At 41.0% G+C, this 16540-nt stretch overlaps 1 protein-coding gene across 1 annotated transcript; it reads left to right on the top strand.

The window, feature by feature from the left end:
- Positions 1-11643: 11643 nt before the first annotated feature.
- LOC311627927 (speckle-type POZ protein-like) lies at positions 11644-12771 on the top strand (the record flags this gene model as incomplete). The annotated part of the gene is made up of 1 exon (XM_084894661.1): positions 11644-12771. One exon carries the CDS (start codon positions 11644-11646, stop codon positions 12769-12771), a length of 1128 nt encoding a protein of 375 aa, XP_084750787.1.
- Between the last annotated feature and the right edge of the window lie 3769 nt (positions 12772-16540).

Here is a 16540-nt window from a genome sequence, read left to right as displayed (position 1 = left end):
GATCCTGCCTGTTGTAAGACTTCTTTGACTTTCCAGAAGCAGAAGCCATAGTTGCTGCCATTGAGCACCAGATAGACAGCGAAATTTGTGGAGTTTTTAGTCTACTGTGGGGGGAAGACTGCATCTCGGTTCCAGATTTTTAGTTTGATTGTTTTCCTTACAGAGATCATATTTGGAAACCTATCATTATTGATTTCATAGTGAAAGGGAAAGGGAGTGAGAGGGCACTAAGTGATAAGAGTGAATCATTGATAAGCTGATTCCTGCTTGTGCCCTACTGGAAATCAAGCCCAGAACGGAGGCATATGCCATGACCGCCAATGGATCCTTGACCTCCTGCTTCATAAATTGACACTCACCAACTAAGCGACACTTGTTGGGCTAAAGCTATTTTCTTCCATTAATTTTCAGAGATTGAAAGGAGGAGAGTAGAGACAGAGACTCAGAGATAGAGAAAAAGATGCAAAGCTCAGACAGATGCATTTTAAGAGGTGGAAACTGCAACCCAGATATGTACTCTTGAGTGGAATCAAACCCCTGACCCTTCATGTCTGAGCCAGAGCTCTAAACACTGAGACAATAGCCAGGGTGAAATGAGTCTCATATTGGACCATGAACATGTAAATTTCAAAAATGTTCTAATGTGTATCTAGGGATTTGCTTGTTCTGCAGATGTTGTGGTCTTCTCTTTATTAGATGTGACAACCAAAACTGCTCTTGCTGTTGTAACCTTATAATAAAGTGATTTCATTTGCAATGTGTCCACATGATTTCTTTTCCTTTTTGCAGTGACTCTCACTTTGTAGCCAGTGGGAGCTAATAGTCATGTCTTCCTACCTGGAGGTTTGATAAGCCTCTGTATGGGATGTGGTTCTCAAGGGGCACCTGTGTCTCTCCTGGATCTGAGTGTTTTCATGACCAGGTTGCTCAGACTTTTACCTCTGGGAGACATTCCTGGGAGATAGAAGTGGGAGACACTTCCAATTGGGCTTTTGGAGTCTGTGTGTGAAAATTCCAAAGAGAAGAATATGAATTTCTTCCAGGTTATGCTAAAACCCACATCCACCACAATGTCTTCACCATCTCCCCACTTTTACTGCAATATATGCCCAAAACTATTGGCTGGGTTGGGGTACTCCTGGATCATGAAGGTGGACGTGTGATATTTATAAATGTAGCTTAAAGTTCCCTCATATATAAAATCTTTTCTTGCTCTTTCTCTCCTTGTCTCAGGCCTATCTTTGGCTTTAGTCACTTTTGACTAGAAATAGACTAGGAATCACTCTCTATGGCAGGGAACTCCAGTATATAAGGAAGGTGTTTTCCTAATACACCATCCATTAAGACAACTATGTTATATATTTTTGGTTTTAGTTTCCTCTTATGTCATGAAAACCCATTTAATGTATTATTAAATATAACATCCGAAACATAAGTATCAGTTTGTGCTTTATTCAGTTTGGGAAAATCATCACTCATGATGCATGCCATAGAATATGTTCTCAGGATTTTGTCTATTTCTAAACTTTCATAAGGAAGTACAATAACAGACGACATGGGTGTCTGAAAAAGTAACATTAAATGCAAGAAGTTGGCTGATTTCTTGTACATAATATTCTCCAAGTCCTTTCATGTCCTAAAGTTTGAGATCCCTTTTTCAGCTGTGAAGCAAATGACTCCCAGCTGTTTTTTATCCATTTGCCTACTGATGGCCACTTGTGCTGTTTCCAAATCTTACTTATTGGGCAACATAAACTAAGGAGAAAATAGACAAATGGAACTGGGTCAAAATAAAAACCTTTCTGCATACCAAAATAATCAACATCTAAATGAAAAAGGAACCCATGGTATGGGAAAACATAATTGCAAATGTTTGCTCTGAGATGGGGTTAATATCCAAATTATATGAAGAACTCATAAAGTCAAAAAAGGTAGAGAAATAATCCAACAAAAATTGGCTGAAGCCCTGCTTAGATATTACGCCCATGGAATGAGCAAGTTGTTATACAATGAGCATTCATGGTGCTAGGCTGGATTTAGATATAGGGCAGCTGCTATTGGCCAAATCTCTGTCTGTTACCTGGGTCCCGATCTTAGTTGGGCCAAGTCTCTGTCACCTGTGTCCCAATCTAAGCTGGGCATGGGAAGCAAAGCTGCCATGGGGGCAGGAGACCTCCGTCTGAAGGGGTGAGGGTTCAGGCCCCTGCAAAGTTGGGAGGATGAGGGTCTGTGCCCCACCTCTGTTGACCCGCAAGTTCTCTCCTGATGGTCCCTCTGTCTTAGGTTGTTCCTTCCATGAGGAATCTTGTCATCTCTGGCTAACCAGTCATCCTCCAGGGCCAAGCAGGGTGATGTGAGGTTCAGTTCTGTCTCCTTGGTAGCCTTATGTCCCCATGGCCTACACACCCAACACCTGCCTGTGGATCCCTTCACCCCTTTGACTGCTGGTGGGGCCGCAGCACTGATCACATAACTCAGGGAACTCAGGTTTCTCCTTCAGGAGGTCCCAGCTCATGGGATTGGGCAAGAGACAGATCCTTGGTACTAGCCATCACGAGGCTTCAAGCTCAGCATGAACAGAAAGCTCAGGCAACAGCTGAGGGCAATTGGATTGTGAGAAGATGGTCCCTCTTGGCAAAAATGGCAAGAGCGTCCAATATAGAATGCTCAAGTTTCTCCCAGTACCTTTATTCCTTCTGAAAGGGATTAAATTCTTTCATGTCTTTTTTTTTTAAATTGCTGCCAAACATTCAAAGAATTAGTTTTTAATTTTGTTTGGGATAATTTTACATTTTGCTGTTGTAAAATATCTAAAATTATAATGACACTAGAGGCCCATTGCAGGAAGATTTCTGCAAGAACAGGGCTTCCAGGGAACTTCCTTCCCTCCACTCCCACCCCTCTCATATCCCTCAGCGCTTTCCCTGCCACCTCTGCCTCCCACCTGCACTTTCCCTCCCAAAGGCTCTACTGCCCAGTGCTTTCCCTCCTGCTTTTCCTTCCAACTGCCTCCCCATGCTTTCCCTTCCCTCCTGCAGCCTCTGCCCCCCACCCCAAGCTTTCCCTATTACCATCACCTCTGCCTCATGCTCTCCCTTCTGCTGCACCCAACACTTTTCCACCTGCAGATGCTCCATAAGGCCCCCAGGCTGCATATGCAAATTAATCATCACCTTTATTGGGTTAATTTGCATAGTCACTCAGATTGGCTGGTGGGTGTAATGGAATAATGATTATTTTGCATGATCCTCTCTCTCTCTTTTTTCTTTTCTTCTTCTTTTTTTTTTTTTTTAATGTTTTTCTTTTATTGATTTTTTACAGAAAGGAAGAGAGAGGAATAGAGAGTTAGAAACATCCATGAGAGAGAATCATGGATCAGTTGCCTCTTGCACACTCCCTACTGGGGATATACCCTCAACCAAGGCACATGCCCTTGACTGGAATTGAACCTGGGACCTTTCAGTCAGCAGGCTGATGCTCTATCCACTGAGCCAAACCAGTTTCAGCTGATATTTTATTTTTTTAATAATTCTTTTTAATTTTTACATATGTGTCCTTATTCCCCCATAGCCCCCCCACCCACTTATGCCCCACCCCCTTCTTGTCTATGTTCATTGATTAGGCTCATATGCATGCACACAAGTCCCTTGATTAATCTCTCAACCTTACCCCCACCTTCCCCTCTGTGACTACATCTCCACTCAGTAAAAATGATTGTTATAATAATAAATGGCATAATCCAAGTCTTAGATTATTATTGTTGATTCTGGTGATGATAATGACAATTTTATAGCTTTTACTTTTGTGAAAGTAACAGGTATATACTTGGTGAAATGTCACAGTTAATAAAACAATTGATAATGAAAAACTGTGAGTTCCCTGTTTGAGGGAAGCATGCAAGAGGCGGTGTGCAGAAGTGAAATTCTTCCACTAGGCTTGTATGATCCACTATTTCACCCTGGATTATGGACATGAGCTGCAGCCAACAGTCAGGCCTCCTGCCTATGATCCATGGACAGTCAAGGACCAATGGCGGAGAGCCATCAAGGACAGGTTCACTAGTGAAGGTATTTTTTGCAGCTAAATTATCATTCCCTGATTTTCTTGGGCAGCCTGTCCATGTGAATTGCTTTCTGCACAGCTTTGACATTCCAGGTCCCTAAATCCAAAGCTCTGGACACAGAAACAGCAGCATTCAATGGTCCTGTAAAAAGTACAATAAAATTTAAATGCATGCCATGAAATCATGGAAACAAAAATAGAAGAAAAACATGGGTCTCTTGTCTTAACGTACATGGTTGACCCATCTTTGATTCTGTTTAGCAGACTAACGTGCTTTCACCTGATCAGTTTTATGTATGACCCATCTACCTCTTACCAGGGCAGATAGGCATTCAGTTTTCTTGAGTTGCTTCTTCTCTCAGCCTTCAAACACTAACCCTCATCCCATTTTCTCAGCTTATAGAAGCACTATACTTTTGGATCTGGACACTTTTATTGTTTTCCTCCAGGTACCCATAAGCAATTTACCTCATAGTCTCCATCTATTCAAACACATCAGGTGATGTGGCAGAGCTCATTATCCCCTCAGGGCCTGTTCCCTGGCTCCTCTGGGTTCTGTAGTTCTGTCTGCCTGGGGCACACATCTTACCTGTGAAATTTTTCCTTCACAGAGAAATCTGAGGCTACTTTCATTTATCCCCTCCATTACAAGTAGAGGGTCTGGGGAGGAGAGAACTTCCCAGGCAACTGCTGTGTAGTGCTCTTCACCTCAGTCAGGCTCAGCAGCCTCCTGTGCATTTCTCTCACTCATGCCCTGGTGTCCTCACCTCTGCAAATTTCTGTGCTGTGGGGGCTCAGGGGGACTAGCCTTTGCCCAAGGCTGTGTGGTGGAAACACAGACCTCCACTCAGAAGCCTCCACATTCACTGATGTCTGCCCCTCTTCTGCACTGAGCTGCTCTTTCCTGTCTACATGAGGCCATAATCACCATCAGCCTCCCAAGGCTTCCTTACCATCTTACTGGGCTCTTCATATCAGTGCTTTGCCATTGGCTGAGGTATCTCCAGGGTTGGAGTAGAGGGGGAACCCTGAGACCCTTTGCAGCCCACACCTCCACTCACTGCTCCCTGGTACTTCTGAGCTTTCTGCCCTGACCCCACTCACCTCCAGGGAAGTGTTTGCATCCTACAGTTGCCCTCAGGCAACAAGGCTGTGCCACCATATCTCCCTTTGCTAGACCAGCGAGTTAATGCTCCTTCATCTACTTTCCATTCCCAACAGTTTCCTATTGACTTCTCTAAATTTCTCTTTCTCCCAAGAATTCCTCTCCAGTCATACCACCCAATGTGTTTACAGGGTTTTCCTCTTCTTTACCTCCATATTAGTAAGACTTCTGAGATTCATAACTAAACAGGAGTTTTCTAATAGTAAACATTGAGAGAACTAAACACACCTTTAACTTGACCTGGAAGAAAAGAATAGGAAGATTCATCAGGAAAATTTTTTTAGAAAACGGACTTGATATATTACTGTAGAGCTATAGGACATAAAACACTGTAGTGTTGGCATAAAAAAAAAGAAAATTCTTTCTTAGCATTTAGCCTTTGGCACTATAATGAGTGCAGTCTCCTGAGGAGCCTCCAGGATTCCTTGGCACTGCCAGACCTTTCTACAGCTGGCATTTTGTAGGCTCCTGGACAACCTCTCATTTTACTCCATAGAGCCCCTCCTTGTCCCCAGGCCATGGCTGCTCCTGAAACTTTCCAGGGCTAGTGGGCCCAAAGGGTTTTCCTGAGCCCCTCTTGAGAGCCAGTTCTTAGGCAATGGGAGCTGTTTTCTCTCACAAATCCCAGGTGTTGCCCCTACAAGAACTGGGTTCTCTGTTTGTCTGGCCCCACCTACAGGTCATACCCCTGCAGGACTGCCTAAGGATATGGAGATTTCTCTGGTTTGCTGCAAGGTCACCAGGGGGACCTGTTCCCCATCTAGGCCTTGAACTGGATTTCTTGGAGCAGGGACCCTACTTGTAGCTACATGCTGGAAACAGGGGCAGTGCCTAACCTCTTAAACTTGGCAGTGACCTAACATGGACCACAGGTTCATTGTCCCTGAGCTAGATTTCACAGCTGCGTGTTCCCTTAATGGCTCTGCTGGGATCTTGGGACTAACTTCAGCTTGATATACTCAATATTTTTCAGTAGATGGACTTGGACATATAATAAAATAAAAAATAAATAAATTTAAAAAGAAACCCAAGGACATTAGCTGGTTTTGCTCAGTGGATAGAGCATTGGATTTGGACTGAGTTAGTCTGACAAGTGATTTAGGTCAAAAGCACTTCCCTGGGATGCTGGCTCCTCCCAGGCCAGGGTCCTGGTTGCGGCCCAATTGATGTGTCCTCTCACATAGATATTTCTACCTGTCTTTTTCTTTCTCTTCTAATGTCTCTAAAAATCAATGCAAAAATATCCTTGCAACTCTCTAAAATATAAGTGCAAAAATATCCTCATTTGAGGATTTAAAAACAAATAAAACAAAAATAGCACCTTGAATTATTACTAGTCACTTTAGATATCAAGAGAAATAGATAATTATAATTCACAAGCACTAACTAATATTAGAATGACAGATTCCCCTTTTTAAACTCCAAGATTATTTACATCCTATATGCAAATACCACCAACAACCTTCATAACTCTCCAGGCACAGAAAGGCCCCGCCCCCTAATGTTCCTTTCAGTAACCTCCAGGTGGTCTGGCCATCCTCTAGTGGGGGTGGCAGAACCCGAAGTATAGATGTGGTGAGTGGCACTTTGAAATGTTGATATTCTGAACCACAAATCAGGTCACAGCAAGCCAAGACCCTGATAGCTTGCTTCTGCCCTGGCTCCTCCATTCTGCAGCAACCAGGAAGGACTATGGATTCTCAGCCACAGGAGAGCTGCTGTGTGTACATGCATATGTTTGTCTGTGAAGGGGACATGCTTAGATAGACAAGCTGAAATCCCTGCCCATCATCCCCACACTTACTAGGCTTTGTTTCACTTTTTAATGTTTTAATAAAAACAAAAATAGAACCCATAGATAGAAAGAAAAATATTTAGAATACATACAGTTCAAAAAGAATTTGCATCCAAAGAATTCTTATAATTCAAAAGAAGACCCAAAATCCAATGATCCTTGTACAATTTAAAGGACTTGAGTAGTTACTTCACTAAAGATGACATATGGATGGCTACTAAGGACATTGTCTTAGCCTATTTGTACTTCTATACCAAAAAGACTGTTGGATGCATAGTTTACAACATCAAAATATTTCTCACAGTTTTGTGGGCTGAGAAGTCCAACGTCAAGATGCTGGCTGAGTCTGTTTCTGGACAAGGCCTATATCCCATTTTATACACAGCTGTCTTCTTTTTCAGACTTTACCAATTAGGAGAGGCTGGAGTCTCCTTCTTAAGGGCACTAATCCTATTCCTGAGGACTCCAGCCTGATAAGATAATCATCTCCCAAAGGCCTTTTAAGTCTATGAATAATTTTAGGTAGTAGGTGAAGAGTAAAAAAATGAGATTGTGATTTACTGAGATTCTAAATCCCTTGCAGATGCCTAGGTTAAGGTTAAACTCAAGGTCACTACATGAAGGAATAAAAAGTTGAGACATATCTTCTTACACAGACCTTTATACACTGTTCCTACAACAGTTTATATTTTCTTTACACAAATATTCAGCTCCACAATATGGAAGCAGTTATATGTAAGCTATGTAGAAATGAAAGTAATTGAGTTGATAATGCCTGTAATGGTAATTCATTTTTAGTGTGGACTCTCTCACCTTTATTGATTAAAACATCTTAGAATAGTCCTAGTCACACACACACATTTAAAATCCAACTTCTAAATTACATACACTTGTATATGCACACACTTTTTTTTTTAAACATATTTTATTGATTTTTCACAGAGAGGAGGAGAGAGGGATAGAGAGTTAGAAACATCAAGTGAGAGAGAATCATCGATTAGCTGCCTCTTGCACACCCCCTACTGGGGATGTGCCCGCAACCACGGTACATGCCCTTGACCGGAATCGAACCAGGGACCTTTCAGTCCCCAAGCAGATGCTCTACCACTGAGCCAAACCGGTCCCGGCTGCACACACTTTTTAAGTTATTTAATCCTATTTATGGTATTAGGTTTTTTTTGTGACAGTGGCCATAGTCATACCATATTATGTGTTTCAATTGATGAATATGTAATATTCCCATTTGCAGGACTCATACTTCTTTCTTTTGCTTCTTTCAATAGTGTTTAATAGTGTATACACATAGAATTACATTCCATTTCTTAGATTTATTTTCATGAATTTCAGTTTCTGATCTTATAAAATGGACTTTAAATTCCCTTTCCATTTTTTTATTGTTTAGAGGAATTTCACTGATCTCATTTCTTCCTAACTTCATGAATTATAGATTTCAGGAAAATTTCTAATCATGCAATCATGTAGAGCTAATATTATTAATTATGATAGCTTTCTTTCCTCTTTTCTCTTAGAAGATTTCTTCTTTCATCTGTCTAATCACATTGAATAGTAATCAGTCATAGTGCTGAAAATACAGCATGTGGTAACAGCAGATATTATGTTGTTTTTTTAAATATATTTTTATTGATATCAGGGAAGAATGGAGAGAGAGATAGAGACATCCATGATGAGAGGGGATCATTGGTTTTCTGCCATTTGCACACTGCCCAGTATGATTGGAACACACAACCCAGGCATGTGTCCTGTCAGGGAATGAACCTATGACCTCTTGATTCTGGGGCCAATGTTAAGTGGCTGAGCAACATCAGAAGGGTCAGTCCAATGTGGTATAATTTGCCCATGGCACAGAATAGCTATTTCCTGCTTATTGCCTGGCTCAAGTTAGCCAAAGCAGGGATTCCAGCCTCTTAAATCCTCTTTAGTCATTGTTTTCCCTGAGATTTTTTTTTGGGAAAGATGAGGGGGAAGGATTCTCAGGTGCAGTCATCTGCTCTTTGTTTTCTCCATCAGTTGTACACCGCAGATCCCTCTTCCTTATTTGAGCTCTTATAAATTTTTTATTTCTCTGTGCCTGCATTTATCTTTTACACTAGCCTATAATCTGAAGATTCTAGCAGTTTTGCCTTACCTTGAAGATCTGATTTGATGGAGGGAAATTGAGAAGATACTATGGTACCTTGCAAAACTTGGTTATAAAGATTTGGTTACTTTATTTATTTATTTATTTATTTATTTATTTATTTATTTATTTTTAATATATTTTATTGATTTTTTTACAGAGAGGAGGAGAGAGGGATAGAGAGCTAGAAACATCAATGAGAGAGAAACATCGACCAGCTGCCTCTTGCACACCCCCTACCAGGGTTGTGCCCGCAACCATTGTACATTCCCTTGACAGGAATGGAACCCGGGACCTTTCAGTCCACAGACCGACGCTCTACCACTGAGCCAAACCGGTTTCGACTATTTATTTATTTTGATAAATATATTTTTTATTGATTTCAGAGACAAGAAGGAAGACAAAGAGAGAGGGTAACATCAATGTGGACAGATCATGATTGATTGGCTGCCTCCTACGTGCCCCTTAAGGGAATCTAGCCGGAAATTCTGGCAAGTACCCTGTCCAGAATTCAAACCGAGTCCATCCAGTTCATGGGTGGAGACTCAATCATTCAACCACAACACCCAGACTAGTTGCTATATTCATTATTTGAAATCAGAATTAGATTTCAGGGCCTGGAATATAGAATGTTAAAATGTTGTGACAGAGATTCACAAATCTAGGAATTAATACTGCAAGTGAATATTGGACTAGGTTCTTTAAGGGACAATACCACAGGAGGGCTCACTGTCCACAGAATTTATTGACCTTTGTGGGAATATGAAACTTCTGCTATATGCTTACTTGGGTGAGTAGCAACATGTTGAGGAATGTGTGAGAAAATTTTCTGAGAAGTAATTAATTTTGGGATCTTATGGATTAATGACTTTCCTTTTGTTGGTTTACAATCCCATACGCTGAGTGAGAGGGTAGCAGTTTCATCTTGTTGTAGGATATGTGGTCTCTGATGACTTTTACATTTCTTTTTCCATAATTTATAAAAGTTGAGTTGCTTAGATTTTCACTTTTTAAACTTCCAGCAATGTTACTTACTTTCATAGATTTTTAAAAACAGGACTTAAATTCCCAAACATTTGATAATGTGGGAAGTAATTCATGTGGAGGTGGCATCAGTATCTTGTTCACTTGTGATGGGTTTCAACAAAAAGCAGGAACCATGGCACATCTGTTAATAAAAATTCTCTAGCAGTGTTCCACAAATTTTTGACATAAAATTCTATAATTTTCCTAACACTGTGTACCTTCGTACACATGAGAATATAGAATTAGGCACAGCTAAGCACAGTGTAGTGCATATCCCCACCAAACTCTGGTGCAATGTGTACCTGCACCAAACTCTTCCTTTACCACTGGGGGTACACTTACCACACTTTGGGAAACACTGCTCTACACCAACTGTAAGACAGTGACTCTAGTTCGTACTGTGTTGGATATTGAACAGTTTCATGTATCTTACAGCAAAACACATTTACATTCTGATAGGCTGTCAGCCCCCAGGCATTGTTTGCTGTGTTGTAACTTTAATCAAATTATCAGACCACAACCTGCATAATCCATTCAAAGTGGTCACTTCCTTTTGTGAATTTCAGCCAATCTCAGCAAGTGGGTGTGGCCTGAGGTAGGGATATAAAAGCCCCATCTGTACAGAGCCCACTTCACTTCTTCCAGGTAGACTAACTGAAGTCGGAGCTGCCAGGTGACTGAAGAGAATTCCTACGGACCCTGCTATCAACAGAACTTAAAGAGTTGGGAGAACTCAGAGTACATTCTGGTGAGTATGATATTTAGAATGAATATGTTTTTGTTTTTTTAGTAAATATCTCAAAAAATGCATACTTTATCTTATTAGAAATATTTCCAATTTAACTTCCTGGGATCTTTTCTAAGTAGAGAAGTAGATTTCTTAGTTCACTGAAATGATATGAATATTTGAAATAACTGGAATATTCTAAGAAATGCCTGGAATTCACAAGGAACTCAATAAATATTTATAATGAATAAGAAATATTGTTGAGAATCTGTCTAGTATGATAGCATTTATGTTTTATTTATTTTATTCTATTTCAGAGAGGAAGAGAGACTTAGAAACATCAACGAAGACAGAGAATCGCTGAATTGCTACCTCCTAAAAGCCCCACATTGGGGATTAAGCCAGCAAATTGGCGATATGCTATGAGCTGAAATGGAACCCACTCCTGCTTGAAAACTGGACACTCAACCACTGAGCCACGCCAGCCAAGCAGCATTTATATTTCAGATGTATCTTTCAGACACTTGTTATTAGCAACAAAGTCTGGATGTTGTAGAGAGTGTGAAGCTAATGCAGAAGTAAGTTTACCAACAGCTGTAGGCCCAGCTCTGAGAGATTTCCTGTTAGACCAGACAACTTTATCTTCCCACCACTGACTTAACCTGGCTGGAAAGAGAACAGAAATATTTTCCTCGGACTTTGAAAAATCTTGTTTAACCTTTGAACTTGCAATGTCAAGGCTTCCCAGTCCTCCATCTCTGGCAGAAATGTCCAGTGGCCCTGCAGCTGACAGCTGGTGCCACACACAGATCCAGGTAATGAAATTGTCCCACATGTGGACCATCAGAAACTTTAGCTTTTGCAGGAAGGAAGTGGGTGAATTCATGGAAAGTTCAACCTTTTCATCAGAAGCCAATGATCAACTGAAATGGTGTTTGAGAGTATACCCCAAGGGGAAAGATGAAGAAAGCAAAGATTACCTGTCACTTTTTCTGGTTCTGGTCAGTTCTCCAAACAGTATATCTTTGGCAAAATTCAAATTTTCTTTCCTGATTGACAAGGAAGAAAAAACATTCGAAATTATATGCATGAAGAGTTGCTATACATGTAGATTTGCACAAGGCCAAGAATGGGGATTCAAGAAATTCATCCCTTTAGATGTTCTCTTGCATGAAGGCGACAGTTTGCTCCCTGATGACAAGCTGACCCTCTTCTGTGAGGTGTCACAAGATTCCATCCCCATTTTTGGACAGAATCCCAGGAAGATGGTGGAGGTTCCTGAGTGCCAGCTCGCCGATGAGCTAGGAGGACTTTGGGAGAATTCCTGGTTCATAGACTGTTGCTTTCGTGTGGCTGGCCAGGAATTCCAGGCTCACAAAGCTATCTTAGCAGCTCGTTCCCCAGTGTTTAGGTCCATGTTTGGACATACAATGCAGGAGAGCAAAACGAAACGGGTAGAAATCATTGACATGGAGCCTGGAGTGTTTAAGGACATGATGTGCTTCATCTACACGGGGAAGGCTCCCAACCTGGACAAGATGGCTGATGGTTTGCTGGCAGCTGCTGAGAAGTATGCCCTGGAGCGTTTGAAGGTCATGTGTGAGGATGCCCTCAGCAGTCAGCTGTCTGTGGAGAATGCTGCAGAAATGCTCACCTTGGCTGACCTCCACAGTGCAGATCAATTGAAAACTCAGGCAGTGGATTTCATCAACTCTCATGCTGAGGATGTTATGAAGACAGAGGGGTGGCAAGAGAAGATAGCATCCAATCCCAGCTTGGTGACTGAGCTGTACCGCTCTCTGGCTTCAGCACAGGGCTGCTGTCTGGGACCCCCACGCAAGCGCCTGAAGCAGTCCTGAGATCCTGCCTGTTGTAAGACTTCTTTGACTTTCCAGAAGCAGAAGCCATAGTTGCTCCCAATTTGCACCAGATAGACAGTGAAATCTGTGGAATTTTTAGACTATTGTGTGGGGAAGTCTTCATCTCCGCCCCAGATTTTTAGTTTAATTGTTTTTCTTATAGAGATCATATTTGGAAATGTAATTTATTGATTTTAGAGAAGAAGAGAAAGGGAGTCAGTGGGTCCTAAGTGATAAGAGTGAATCATTGGTAAGCTGATTTCTGCTGTTCACTACTAGAAAAGAAGCCTGAAACAGAGGCATGTGACCCTACCACCAATGGATCCTTATCTTCCTGGTTCATAAATTGACTCTCACCAACTGAGCAACACTGGTTGGGCTAAGGGTATTTTCTTCCATTAATTGTTAGAGAGAGTGCAAGGAGGAGAGTAGAGACAGAGACTCAGAGAAAGAGAAAAGGATTCAAAGCCCAGACAGATGCATTGCAAAGGGTGTAAACTGAAACCCAGACATGTATCTTCGAGTGGAATCAAACCCCTGACCCTTCATGCCTGAGCCAGAGCTCTAAACACTGAGACAATGGCCAGGGTGAGATGAATCTTATATTGGACCATGAATATGTACATTTCAAAAATGTTCAAATGTGTGTTACTAGGGATTTGCTTGTTCTACAGATGTTGTGTTCTCCTCTTTATTAGATGTGACCAACAAAACTGTTCTTGCTATTGAAACCTCATAATAAAGTGACTTCATTTGCAATGTGTCCATATAATTTCTTTTTCTTTTTCCAATGACTCTCACTTTGTAGCCAGGGAGACCTAACAGTCATGTCTTCTTACCTGGAGGTTTGATAAGCTTCTGTATGGGATGTGGTTCTCAAGGGGCACATGTGTCTCTCCTGGATCTGAGTGTTTTCATGACCGGGGTGCTCAGACTTTTACCTCTGGGAGACATTACTGGGAGATAGAAGAGGGAGGTACTTGGGACTGGGCTTTTGGAGTCTGTGGTGATGATTCAAAGAACAATATAGCAATATGAATTTCTTCCAGGCCATGTTAAAACCCACATCCAGCACAATGTCTTCACCATCTACCCACTTTTACTGCAATATATGCCCCAAACTACTCCTGGATCATTAAGGTGGAAGTCTCACATTTATTGACATATTTGTAATTTAAAGTTCGCTCATATATAGAATCTCTTCTTGCTATTTTTCTCCCTGTCTCAGGCCTATCTGTTGCTTTAGTCACATTTGACTAGAATTAGATTAGGAATGACTCCATATGCCAGGGAAATCCAGTATATAAGGAATGCATTTTCCTAATACACCGTCAATTAAGATAACTATGTTTTACATTTTTGTTTTTAGTTTCCTTTTATGTCATGAAAACCCATTTAATGTATTATTAAATATGATAACATTCAAACATAAGTATCAGTTTGTGCTTTATTCAGTTTGGGAAAATCATTATTCATGATACATGCCATAGAATATGTTCTCTAGATTTTGCCTATTTCTAAACCTTCATAAGGAAGTACAATAACAGATGACTTGAGTGTCTAATAAAATAACATTAAATGCAAGAAGTTGGCTGATTTCATGTAGCATAATATTCTCCAGGTCCATTCATGTCCTAAAGTTTAAGAGATCCCTTGTACAGCTGCATAGTATTCCTTTGTGTAAATGACTCCCAGCTGTTTTTTATCCATTTGCCTACTGATGGCCACTTGTGCTGTTTCCAAATCTTAGTTATTGGGCAACACAAACTAAGGAGAAAATAGACAAGTGGAACTAGGTTAAAATAAAAAACTTTCTGTACAGCAAAACAATCAACATCTGAATGAAAAAAGAACCCATGTTATGGGAGAACATATTTGCAAGTGTTTCCTCTGAGATGGGGTTAATATCCAAATTATATGAAGTAGTCATATAAGTCAACAAAAGGAAGAGAGACAATCCAACAAAAATTGGATGAATCCCTGATTAGACATTTCCCCCATGGAATGAGCAAGTTGTTGTACAATCTTAGAGTGGAATACCATGAGACAAAATAATAAAAACAAATGCAGCACAGCGGCAGTTCATAAATCTCACCAAAATGCTTTCCTACAATTCTTTAATTTTACAGATACTTTTATTGATTTCAAAGAGGAAGGGTGAGAGATAGAAGCATCAATGATGACAGGGACTAATTGACTGTTTTCTTGCTACTCATACATGCCTCTGACTGGGGATCCAACTTGAAACTTGGGTATGTGGCATGACTGGGACTTCAACTGTGAACTCCTGGTGTATAGATTGACACTCAGTCACTAATTCACTCTGGCTGGGATCACCAAAATACTTTTAAACAAAGGAAAGTACACACCAAATATGGTATACTATGTGATTTTATTCATATAAATTTAAAGCAATGAGCATTAGAATCAGGTGATACTAATCACCAGCATATAATTCCCTTTATTGGAGAGGCGATTAGACTTGGGACAGGGTATGTAATCCTGGGACCTAGAGGTATAAGTATGTTACATTTATGTTATGAAATAGAACATTCTTTTGACAATTTCTTCATTTTTCCATAATATTTAGAAACCTCTGGACAGGGAATGTATAATTTTGGGTCAGTAACATGGAACCTTGTCCTTTCACTTTGTTCCCAAACATTATTTTATTCATGGTTTCCTATCTTATGTATTCCAGAGACCCCTAAGGGCATTATTTCATTAGTATGATCTATAAATGAGACACAAAATTGTTTTCAGTTAACAATGATTTCTAAGATGTGGGAAGGTCAGCTCCAATGACCTTTTAATTTTTATCTCACTCTGTGAAAAAAACATTTACTTTCCTGATTAAATAAGAAGCTTTGCTGAATTAACTAGTGAAATTATTTTTAATTTATGCATCCAAACAGCTACCCATAAAGCATGCTATGAGAGTAAAATATAGAGACATGGAGGGGAATTAAGTAATGAAGACACAGACAGAGAAATGGAATGGATAGATCTGAGGTGTCTTAGATTTTGGGGGCTTTTTCCTGATTCTGGGCTTTGTGCATTTTTCAAATTGATAAAATTAAACACACACACACACACACACACACACACACACACACACACACAAATACAGAATAAAAACCAGGCTACAGCCAGGCCCAACTGCGACCTGCTGGCTTACATCTAGGCCAACACTCTCTGCTAGGGCCTCTGCAGCATGGCCACCACCAGGCGGGTCAGATGCTCCTGCAAGTGGAGCACCGGGAAGGGACACCATTCCAGCTGCTCAGACTCATCTCCAAGCGCTCCTCCTGGATCCACGCTGCATCCCTGAAGAGTCTGAAGCACCTGGAGGGGTGGCTAGTGGGAGTGAAGTCTGTCCATGGAGGCAGAGAGCATATTCCACATGTTCTGTGTGTCCTGCAGAACTTGCTACATGCCAGTCAGGAGGACACTGAAAGCAAAGCTGAAATCTTAATATTTTGACCGCCTTCTTACCAAAAGGATGTGTCCATGATGATCCTGCCCTTGGCTTACTAACACAGCCCACTCAGGATGCAATGCTGAGACACAGACACTCAGAGCTCCCCTGGCTGCTGTCTGGACAGCAGCAATCCAGAGAATTCCCAGACCCTATCCAGCCAGGTTCCAAGATTATTAAGCATTTAAGGGTCCAGGAGTGAGAACCAGGCAAGGTTCAAGTGGCAACCCCTATGTCGAGCCCTATTGTTCTAGGTCCTGCTTCTGGAGCAGAAACTGGGGAAGGATGGTG

The sequence above is a fragment of the Pipistrellus hanaki genome, assembly GCF_964339955.1.
Source record: "Pipistrellus hanaki genome assembly, chromosome: 9".
In the NCBI taxonomy this organism is placed as follows: domain Eukaryota; kingdom Metazoa; phylum Chordata; class Mammalia; order Chiroptera; family Vespertilionidae; genus Pipistrellus; species Pipistrellus hanaki.
Note: the sequence above shows the minus strand (reverse complement) of the source record. Positions and strands in the feature narration are given on the sequence as shown.